Source organism: Triturus cristatus, chromosome 4_1 (assembly GCF_964204655.1).
Source record: "Triturus cristatus chromosome 4_1, aTriCri1.1, whole genome shotgun sequence".
NCBI lineage: Eukaryota > Metazoa > Chordata > Amphibia > Caudata > Salamandridae > Triturus > Triturus cristatus.
Window position 1 is genome coordinate 957,519,003 of NC_140585.1, and position 12,117 is coordinate 957,531,119.

A 12,117-nucleotide genomic window follows, 5' to 3' on the forward strand; every position below is an offset into this window, starting at 1 on the left:
GGAAGCGGATGAGGGCGATCCCACAACAGCTGGGTTTGAACACTCCAAACGCTAGTAACAAATGGGGGCTCGTCCCCGAAGCTGGTGATAAGAAACCGTGGTGGTAAGGAACACATGTCCATTAACTGAAGATGGCAGACTCTGGTAACACTTGATCTGTTTGGATTTGGGGGGGTGGGTGGAGTGCATCTCGGGGGTTAACATTGTCACCTATAGTTTAAGTTTGGGGCAACAGGCACTCTGCAGTGTTGGGAGGCGGGCAGTTTCAATTTTGTGCTGGGAGGCAGGGTGGGGGGGCTGGTTTGGGGGTTTTGTTTGTCTCTAATCTTTGATTGTTTGCAGAAAGCAGGTCACACGACACAATCACAGTTATGAGTTCATGGAGCCCAGTGGTAGGGGTCAATGCCCGCCCTTTGATTCACACTAATCAGCGGGGTACAGGGGTGACACCCGTGCCATGCATGCACATATGGCCACTACACTAAATAAAGACCACATTTGCCTTATGCTCTTCAATTGCCTGGGGTATAAAATTAAGAGAGGAGTAGTATTGCAATACATAAAAAGACACTTTCCAGACATTGTACTCCTCCATGAGACACACTTTATGGATAATGCTTGCCATGCTTTGGACAGGTGGGGATACAAAACGGTTGCACATGCGGGAAACACCACTTGCTCTACCGAGGTGGGGATCCTGCTCAAGAATTCGTTGCTGCTTACCATTCACCAAACCTGGCCTGACACATACACGCCTGGTATGTGGCCTTAAGGGGTACTTGGAAGGGTACAACATTTAATTTAATTTTGGTTTATTTTCTGCAACAGCTCCACAACAGCCTGCTCCCAGACCCGAGCACGGTCCTGCTCAACCTGCCGAATGGGGGACTGTTGATGGGTGGGGTTAGGACCACTGGCCACTCAGATGACCTTCAATGCCCACTTGCTGGCGTCCTGTCTGCGCTGGCTCTAATAGACACATGGCGCTCACTCAATCCTACGAGACAGCACTACACTTTTTACTCAGGGGCTCATGGCAGTCTTTCGCGCATTGTCTAATTGTTCACTCTGGCGGTCCAGCTCCCTAGATTCCAGGAGGTCTGACAATTGGCTAGAGGCATTACTGACCTTTCCTCATTATGGGCCATCTATGGCCTTGATGACTGCACGTGAAATCACACTTAATCCATGGTACTTTAAAATTACCATAATCAGAGAAGGCCTCCTAGAAGCCATGGACCGATACTTCACGGAAAATGTGGCCTCTGAGGATTCTGCGCAAACCCTATGGGGAGCCTATGAAGCGGTTATTGAAGGGCAGGGCCTCTAACTGATAGTGGGACACACAAGGGGTACCAGGGCCACATTGGAGGTGAAAGAGAGAGAACTTCTATAACATCTTGACTGATCAGGACCACGGGGACACCGGACACACCCTGAGCCTTAAACAAAAGGATAGTGACGTAGAATCTTAGGCCGCCAGCGCAAGACATAGCGCTACTCAGCACTGCCTTTATAAAGAAGTAGATGAAGCTGGGAAACCCATTGCATGGCTATGCAGGCAAGAGCAAGCGACCCACGGGGTATTGGAAATTGAGACTGAAAAGGGTGTACGAGAGAGAGACAGACAGGGAATAGCAGAGGGCTTTGCTGCAGACTACAGCCAGATTTATTCCTCAGCTGAGACGGCTACAGCTGAGCAATCCCACTAACTCCTGGCTGATATACAGCTTCCAGTCCTCTCTAGTGAGGACCGAGACCTTCTGGAAGCGGACCTCACTGAGGACAAAATTACGAGGGCTACACGAGGTTTAAAATCCGGAAAAGCCAGGAACCCAAACGGAGTACCTGCCTTCACTCTTGACAGAATACTACAAATTCTTACCCGGTTAAGTTGCTATTCAGGCTACACTAATTAATTGGTCAAAATCCCTGATCTGCATTCTGTACAAATGGACACCGCGACTGTCCCAGGGGTGTGAGGTTAAAATCGCTACAGACAAGTTTCGATATATCGAAATTCACGTCATTACTGTCCCAAACATATTCTATGAATACATTTGAAGCCACCTCTTAAACAGCTACAGAGTGATGTCCAGCACTCGAGAGCCCTACCACTGTCACTCCTGAGCAGAGCCACACTTTTCAAATTGATGACCCTACCCCGCTTTCTCTACGCCGTATATAACATACCTTACCTGGTCCCTGCAACTTCTTTTAAAGCAATAGAGAGCAAAGTAAGAACACTACTTTGGGATGGGGTTCCGGCATGCATAGCAATCAATAAATCGAAAAGGTGATGGTAAGATGAAGGAACTGCCATCCCTGACATCCAAAACTACTACTGGGCAATGCAACTTACCACCTTTTATCACTGGGCACACACCACAGCTGATGGACATGCAATTCGAATAGATAGACAGATTATGCAGCTGGGGGTACACTTTAGGGCGCTCTACACTAACCCATGTCACGCCAGCCTCAGGGGCCCCACAGTGGTAACAGTGGCCATCTGGCACTCTGCAAGCTTCGTTGAAGAGACGAAATCACTCCGGCCATTCCTTTGTGGGACTCTGAACTATTGGGCTCTCTTGGGACACAATCCGGCTTTGATAAATGGAATCTTATTGGCATCTCCAGGGTGGGTGCTGTCTGGACACAAGTGTAGAGTTACAGTGAGACTACCAATTAGCTCCGACTGAGACCTTTTGCTACCTCCAGGTGTAACATGCATTCCAGGCCGCACTACCCAAGGGAGAGGAAATCCCTGAATTCTCCCCCCTATGGGATAGGTTGCTAGACAACCCCATGCACCACAAGGCGAATTTCCTCATATACGAAAAAAATGATTAATAATTCACCAGATACTCTCCTGCACTTGAGGCACCAATGGGAGTGAGACTTGGAGGGCCTGCAAGATGATGAATGGCCGGAAGCCCTAGCGTCCCAGAGAGAGGTTGCAATCAATGCCTGGTTCCATCTGGTGCATTTGAAAATACTTTGCATGCACAAATACGGTAAAAATGGGTAGGGCAACTGACGCAAGCTGCCGTAAACCATGTGGACAACAGGGTTTTTTCTTACACATAATTTGGAGCTGCTCAGTGAAACAGCACTACTGGGAAGAGTGGTGGCTTGCTTGAACGACCTGTATGGGAGTACCATCACAGTTTCTGTGAAATGGTGTAAATATCTGGGAGGTAACTGATCTAATCCATATGGAGCAAACCTGGATGACCCTGGGGCTGGCGGTGCCGAAACGCAACATTGCTTGACAGTGGAGGGTGGCGCAGGCACTACAGTTGAGAGATTGGAAGCAGAACATGGAGTGGTGCATGTTAGCTGAGAAGGGGATTTATAAAAGCCATGGCTGTCCTCAGAAATGGACGAAAATATGGGGTAAATGGAATTACTATATAGGTGTTCTTTCTGATTCCGTCTCTAGAACTGTCTCTGGGACAGTGCCTTCTGCATGTTCCAATCCACTGGCTACTATCTAAGAAGCAGAAAGGCGGTGGGTTGGTGCGGAGACTACTTTGGAATGCTGTATGACTAGTGCTTTCCTTCTTGTATCAATATTTTATGATGCATGTGATGTGTTGCTTATCTGCCTATTTCTTGTTATGTTTACAATAAAATGATCTTTAAAAAAAATCTTTGCCTTTGTGAATATGTGGAGAAGTCACACAGTGTTCAAGTTATCTCAGACTCGCAATGTCTTACTAATGGTGGAAGGGCATGAAGAGAAGGGAGCCTTAAATTTAACTGTGTTTAAATTTAGTGATCTAGAGTACAATGTGGCCTTACTGAGCAACCATCGTCACAGGAGATCAAAGTCGTAGAGTCTTAGGCAATCACACCAGTCGCTACTCCCCACGAAAACCCCAGTTGGAAATATACAACACTGCAACATGGATTTTTTTTGCATATTCCTTTTGTTCATGCTTCATTGTGAATTTGAAATAAGGTCAAACGCTTTGTTGTGTTAGGCAGGCTTTAAAATCTCTTCATTTTCAGTCCCTTCATGATGTTGGGTAGTTCTGGGAGACCAGTAAAGTAGGGCATTCTATGTGATTGGTAATATTTGGGACTTTCACCTACAATAATTGATTACCCAAGAACTGTTGTTACTTGGTGGTACCACTAAAGAATTGCCCAGCTCCAGTCACAAAGAAAGCTTTGGTTTACATGATTTTGCATCTCTGAAGATAACTGATGAGGCAATGTATCCCCATGCTTATATGGTATTTAAGTTTTCGCTCGTCATTATACCTTGTGTAAGGGGTAGATTGTAAATTGTGGTAACATGTACCACAGCAAGATAAGGTGCAACTCCTTATCTTTTTAATGCTTGTATGTACCACAGATTTATAATCACTTTCTGTTTTTCTCATGTATTTCAACAGGATCTCTATTCTCCGCTGTGTAAAAATTATCCCCGTTTGGGGCCTCCAGATTCTTCTTCAACCATAAGCTGGGGATCACCAATGCAAACCCCATATGCACAGCATTATCAGGGTCAACAGGTTTGTGTTTTCATAATAAATTGCGTTAGCATGGTACTTGCGCACATTCATTGTCCTAGTTAATTTGTGCCGTTAATATTAATCGGTAACCTCATACGTTAATTATAAATTACAGTGAATAACGTCCTTTACTAAACCTAATGGGAGAACTCGTATATGCAGACTCATCCACACAACTTACATTTATCATTCATGGCAAAATAAGACACTCAAAATAGAATGAATGCAGCAGTAGTGTGGTACAGGATGTATTCCTTTGTCCAAAGAAAAAGGAAAACATTTCTGAAGAATTCCTCTCTAAGTTGTAGGTTGCTTTCTAACCTTCCATCTGGCTGAAATAATGGACTGAGAACCCTCCAAATGAAATATAATTTCATTTTTTTTCTCATTCCTAATTTGTTTAGTGCAGATTCAATCCGTGCCAAAAGGATTGTTTCACTCTGGTTTACCATCGACAATATCTTGTTTTGATGAGAGACAGGTGTCGGATAACTTCTGTGTTCCACTTTAGTTTCATGTCCACTTTGTATGATGTTCATCAGACCATTATCCTACAGTGTTTAAACCTTTCTGCTTTGCCATAAAGGTGCCTAGGGGGACTAGAGTGGCTTGTTCTTGGAAGATCACATGCTGATAGTTGAATTCTGGACTTGTATTGCAAGTGATGCACCCCTCATGCTTTGCTCCTCAAGGTTCAAGGTTCAGCGTTCTACTTTTGCTTTGTTCTACCTATTTTAAGGTCCACAAAGAATTGTGTTACAGCTGGCCTTACCCAGTGGAGGATCTATGCCAGCTGTTAGATAAACATAAAATGTTATTATTATTTAGAAGTATCTTTGTCTTGAGTCTGTGTACTCCTCATTAGCCCAGTTTGTTATGGGTGATATTTCTGTTGGGTTGTTCAGAATTAATCTGGACAAATAAATTGGGCTGAACGCCTTTAGGTCTCGCCTACGCAGCACTCAAGTGCTGCTTAGAGAGACCTCTTGTCATCGCTCAGCACTTTTGTTAAAACTCGTGCATGTTTGCACTGCTGTCTATGGGCACTCGTGCACGTTTGGTGTTTTCCTTGCGGGAGCGAGCAGCGGCGCCATCTGTTAGCAATTATCGTGCCTTGCTGCTCGTTCCCGCAAGGGAAACGCAGACATACCCTCAGTGTCTACAGGCGCACACGCGCAGGAGCCATATGTCTTTTTAATTATCGTGTCCTTAGCTCGATCATTTTCACTTTCACGGCTGCTCGAGTTGGCCGGTAGATGTAGCGCCGCTCGGCACTCACAACACAAATTGGCGCCTCTCACCGCTGCTCACCTCAGGGCTTCATGAACCACCAAGCGTACGTTTCAGCGCCGCAGTTTCCACCAGGTCTGCTCACCAGGTTCGGAGGATGGGAATCCTGTATTCAGTATGTCTGGTGCAGGTTTCGTGCGTCCCACCATGACTTGCTAATCAAGTGCTGGCATCCCACCCTTATGGGTCTCTCGGTGTCCCTTGGTCCCTGAAACCAGATGCGTGCTCCCCCAGTACTTCCCCAGAGCACGTGCACCCTTCTCTGCTGGCGCCAAGCTGTTCCTACATGGGCCTCCCGCACCAAACTCCTCCCCCAGAGTTAATTCCAGTTCCATGGAGTCCGAGCTTTGCTGCTGCACACCAGACCAGGCCTTCACCTCCCCGGGCATTCTCATCTCTCACCAGCGTTACCACGTGCACAATTGGTACTCCGAGTGCCGTACCCCTCCCGTACCCTCCTGCCTTTGATATGGTGTTTCTGCAGGGCTACCATAGAGCCCGAGCCTAGCTCTGTGGATGGACGGGCCCCCTTTGACTGCTTGCCCGCCCTTGTAGGCCATCTCTAACTGCTCGCCCGCCCTCGCTGTGTTGGTTCATTTCTCTGCACTAATCATAGACATTAAATGAAATCTTTCTTTCCTTGTCCGTAGCTCATAGCGGAAGGCCCTTTTGCGATGAACCATACAGAGACTCCATTAGCGTTACACCAAAATGTTGGCAGGCTCATTGTTTACACACTACAACGTCAATTTGATTAAGCCAATGAAAAACTCTTCAGACTAACAGACTCCATGTGCCAAGAGCCTAAACCTGTCACAACGCATTATGGAAAGTGAAATGACTGTGCGTGTATACCTCCTCTTGGGTTGGAGCGCCAGTGCCTGAATTTACATCTGAAATTGAGGAGCTGGTCGCTAATCATGAGCACCAGTTAAGGACGCATTCATTTACAGGGAGAGGAAGTGATTTGCCCTGATTCACAGGATGTTGAGCCAACGATGAGACTCAAACCTGGCTCACTAGCTCTGGCCATTACGCCACATTCTCTCCCCACTTTCATTATCCCATAGGTTTCTGACCACGCTTGGACTACATTTCTAACTTTTTGAGAATTCACACATGTTTCTATCAGCACCCCAGGGAAAGTTCGCAAATTCTAAGCATTAATCCTTTATGACCATGTGTAAGCGTTCCTACTTGCATAAATTTACATAGCATACAATTTTGGAGGTTTTGCCTTTTCATTCCACCTCTGGAAATGTATTTAATATTGCTCTGGGCAGGAGTACATCTCAAACCATTTTCATGGTGGGATTGAGCTGTGGAAAACTTTATGGATGCACACAAACAGGTATGTTTGTGGTATTACCAAACTTTCTAGGGTGTTTCTTCCTTGGGACGCCAATTCTGTGCCCCAGGGACTTTATTTACTTTAACAATAAGCATTTGTAATGCAATAGGTTTCAAGTTTATGCAAGTTTAAGCTATTGGCATTGTAAATGACTATGCGTTTTATTTATGATTCAAATACCAAAACATAAATAAAAGGAACTGTCATATACAATGTGTTAGAAAAACACACTCCCACACCGGAAGGGTGGTGGTGTTCTCCCAGACACACTGTGGTAGCTTGGCTCGAGCGGGAAGGAAGGCACCGTGTTAAGCATACGTCACACCCTCACAATAACCATGCGTTCATCCGTTCCAAAAACGACACTACACCTTAAAAATTATACTGAAAATATATCTCTTTATCTTCTTTTCTCTTAGTTGCTGATTAAATAAATAATAATACAATCACAGTACACAAGGCTTTTCCTGTGGAAGGGTACGTCAAATAAATACTATCTTAACGATTCAATAAATAAGGTAGATCATAAATAATCAAGGCATAAATATAAGTGCATTACATAACTGGCAATTAAATATTATGAGGCAATAAATACTGCGAGACAATAAATATTGTGCGACAATAAATACTGTGAAACAATAAATACTGTGGGGCAATAAATAGGATGAATACAATAAATACAGTGCTCTCAATAAATAATAAAAGCCAACAGTGACACTTGAAAATCAGTTCACATTCCTGAGGTACTATGGGATGTTTTGACCCAATCCCAGCTTGTAGAGATTTGGATGGCCTGAGGGGTATTCTCCCTGGCTTGGACAAGGCTGAGGCCTAACCTGAGGTAGATCAAGGGGGAATCTAGAGATCTGGCTCTCCCACACTACACAACCCCTCTGTATTAGTCTCAGCTCACCCCTGGCACAATCAAGCTGGTTCCAGCACCTCTCTAGCCCCTAGGATGGTCTCTTAGGGCTCCACAGGGCCTTAGGCGCCCTCTATTCCACTTACTGCCCTTTTTATGAAGCTCCGACGCCGCTGGAGTCGTGTCAACGCCGTGAGGCGGTTCTGGCTCGATGTCGGCGGCCTCGGCGCAATGACAGTTCTTGACGACGCCGGTAGGCGGTTCCGGTTCGATGACGTCGGGCAGTCTTGGCTCGATGTCGACTTCCGGCGGCTCCGGAGTGCGATCTCCACTCCCGACCTCCGGTGTTCCTTTGCTCAGGTTCCGGCGACTCCGGAGTGCGACCTCCACTCCCGACCTCCGGCACGATTCTCTTCAGGTTCCGGCGACTCCGGAGTGCGATCTCCACTCCCGATCTCCGGCATGCTTCACCTCGGTCTCCGGCGACTCCGGAGGGCGGACTTCACTCCCCCGTCGACGCCGCACACTCGACCTCGGGGGACTTCCTCCTCGACCTCTGGTACTCTCCACGACCTCCGTCGGCGCCCTCTCTCGACCTCTGGCGGCTCCGGGTACGACGTCTGCTTTCCAGTCAGCGCCGCTTCTCCACCTCGGGCTCCAGGTCTCCAGGCTTTTCGACGTCGGACTTCAGGAAGTTACCAGTAACCAGGTCAGGAACTTGCTGTTCTTTACTTTTAAGGCCTGTTCCGGCTGTCCAGGTCCTTAAGATGGTTTTTCTTGCTTTCTCCCACACAGGGCTCCAGGCTGGGCTCAGTCAGCAGGGACTAGTATCAAGGGTGGGTTTCTGGACCCCACTCCAGGCACAAGTTTCCACCCCTGTTGCCTCACTCCTTCCTCCTTCAGTTCTGTGCTCCTCTCTCTTCACCAGTCAGGTGCCAACTGCCAACTCCAACTGCCAACCTGGAGATGCCTTCCCAACATTCTAAACCTGCCTCACACTGTCACAGGGTTCTGGAATGTTCTGGAAGGTGCTGGTAGGTTCCAGTGATGTCACAGGTGACAATGGGTGGCCACCATTTTGTGTTTAAGGCCCTCAGACAGAAGTTCCAGGGGTAGATAAAATGGCTCCCTGAATCTGCATCAATACTAAAAAGTCTGGTGGTTCCCAAAAAGGAAAAAATACTAACAGGGTTTGAGGCAAAAGTGGGACAAAATAAATAATGATGAGGAGGGACCCCCCAAAGGGCTGACAGGTCTAACACAATGCCAATAGTTCAAACTCCCGTAAATGCGAGACCTGTTGCATTGCAAATGCTTGTTTTTCGTGTGGCCATTTGAATGCCATTGTGACTGCGGTACTAGTGGCTGGCCTAGGCTATCACTATACTATTTCAAAACTTCCAACATTTCTGACCTATAATCAAGGAAATATTCAAAAAGTGTTGCTGTAAATTTGTTGCTGTGCCATGAAGTTGGGGATTTACCTTTGTGTCTGATGGTATCAGCATTAATGTGATGTACCACAGTGTAACAGTTTAAAGATGATTTCTTAAATCTTTAATGGCCAGGGATCATTCTTTCTCGAAATTGATTTATAAACTTGTTGAATGTTAGTGTATGATCTTTGGGTATGCAAATAAATTGTGTAAATCAAGTAATGCAAAATGTGTATAAAAGAGTCCAGTTATCTGCGGTAGTGTGCAATAAATGTGTACACTTTTACTAAACAATCTAAAAAATGCTTGGCAAATCGTTTCCATCACACTCATTGATGCATTTCCCTTTTTGTGAGGTATGTATGTACATGGTATTTAAATAGGACAAACTTGGCCAAAATGCAGCTTAGCGCTGTACATGGTCAAAGTCAGTGAGTAATAGGAGAGGAAGCTCAACTATGAATGGTTAAGGCATTGTGATGTAGTGGTCTTTAAATAGGTGAATCTTGAACTCTTTACTGAATTGAAGCATCCTGATGGATACTGGAATCTTCCAGATTCTGGGTGATTAGATGAAAACTCCTGTTGTCTTGTATTTTCTGTTATACACTTCTTAGTTTGCACTCTGATAGTTTCCTTGCAATGATGAAACGAGAGCCGGACATGGAGTCGGACAGACACCTGTATAGTATCTTGGAGGCGGTGTAAAAAGCAAAAGCGATGGAAAACAGAGAGGAGCTGCGGCGTCGCAGAGGCCTGTGAAGCATTGGTTCCTTACTGTTGCAGGTGAGGTGATGCATTGGTTCTTTACTGCCAGGCAGGGAAAGTGATGCGTCAGTTCCTTACTGTGAAGTGGCGTTAGTGTGCTGTCTAGAGTCAAGCCGTGAGTCTTCAGTTTCCACGGCATCGATGTCTGACTAGGCCACAGGTATCTGAGTCGGAGTGGTGTGCCACAGACTTCGGTGGTACGGTGCTCAAGACTTGTGGAGTGGCGGAGCTTCAGAGGCATAATCGTAACCCAAGGTGCAAGTCACAGTTGGCACGTTGAGAAAGACCACAGCCCCGGTGCAGCAGCAGCATGGCTTCAGAGTTGCAGATGGCTGCCAATTCCAAAGTTGATCAGTGTTGATGCCTTGGTTTCTTCTTAGTAGCATCCCAAGCTCACTCCCAAGGGCCCAGGAACTGGAATTGGTACCAATTGGCAAGTAGGTCTCCTCAGTAGAAGGGCCCAGGGGTTGTAGGTGAGTCTTTGGTGGCTCTGGGACTTCTGAATAGGAGGCAAGTTCAACTCAAGCCCTTGGAGAACCTTGGAAGCAGAATGTAGAAAACAAAGTCCAGTCCTTTCCCTCCCAAGGCTGAAGTAACAAGCAGCAGGCCAACACAGCAAAGCAAACCGCAAATTGGCAGTACCTCCTTACAGCTATCCAGCTCTACTTTCTGGCAGAAGGTCTTCAACCCAGAAGTGTTCTGAGTATATAGTGTCATAGGTCCAGTGCTTATACCCATTTCAAACTTTGAAGTAGGCAAACCTCAAATAAAAGCCTTTGTAGTGCACAAGACCCTGCCTTTCCCTGCCCTGGCTCCAGACACACTACATGGGGTGGAGACTTCTTTGTATGAGGGCAGCCACAGCCCTATTCAGGTGTCAATGTCAACTTCTCCCACCACTCTAGATCAGGAAGGCAAATCAGCCTGACAATGGGCCATCAGGATTGCAGGGTACACCTCCGCTCCCTTTCTGGGAATGTCTATAGTGAATATACAAACAGCCCAACTGTCGCCCTGACCCAGATGTGTATTCAGAGACAGGCAGAGGCACAGAATGGGTAAAGTAAGAAAATGCCAACTTTCTACAAGTGGCATTTTCAGAACTGCAATTTAAAAACAACTTAAATAAATAAAAAATGTGTTTTAAATTGTGAGTTCAGAGACACCAAACTCCAATTTTCGATTGGCAGATACACTTGTAAGATGTTACAAGTCATCTCCAATGCTAACCTATGGAAAAGATAGGCCTTACTGTAGTGAAAAACTAAATATCAGTATTTCACTGCCAGTACATGTATAACACAACAGTACAGGTTCTACCTTTTAAATACACTGCACCCTACCCACGGGGTTACCCTGGGCCCACCTTAGGGGTGCCTTACATATAATAAAAGGGAAGGTTTCCATATCGAAATGTTAGTTTAAAACTGCACACACACACACTGTGGTGGCAGATCTGGGGCATGTTTGCAGGACTACTCATGTAGGTGGCACAATCTGTGCTGTAGGCCCACTAGTATCATTTGATTTACAGGCCCTGTGCGCGCACAGTGCTCTATACTAGTGTCATACTAGTAAATCAAATAGGCCAATCATGGAGGAACCAAATATCATTACATTTTAGACAGGGAGAGCTTGCACAGTAGCACTAGTCAGCAGTGGTGCAGTGCCCAGAGTCCTAACACCAGCAAAAACGAAATGCAGCACAGTTAAAACCCGGAGGTCAGATGCAAAAAGACAGAGGAAACCACGCCAAAAGATGCCAGGTCTAACACTTATTAAATGTAACGAGTTAACCCAAGGTTATCCTATGCGAGAGGCAAGCATCACAGTAGTGAAAAACGAAATTATGAGTTTTTCACTACCATGACATGTAAAACTTAA

The 12,117-nt window shown here is 46.0% G+C and overlaps 1 protein-coding gene across 3 annotated transcripts in view; it reads left to right on the forward strand.

The window, feature by feature from the left end:
• Nucleotides 1–12,117, forward strand: part of CAPS2 (calcyphosine 2) — an 825,864-nt gene that overhangs the window by 121,813 nt on the left and 691,934 nt on the right. For all 3 annotated transcript variants that reach the window (XM_085653843.1, XM_085653845.1, XM_085653844.1), the window contains exon 5: nucleotides 4,407–4,526. In XM_085653843.1, coding sequence (XP_085509969.1) covers nucleotides 4,407–4,526 — 120 coding nt within the window. The remainder of the gene's footprint in view (nucleotides 1–4,406; nucleotides 4,527–12,117) is intronic.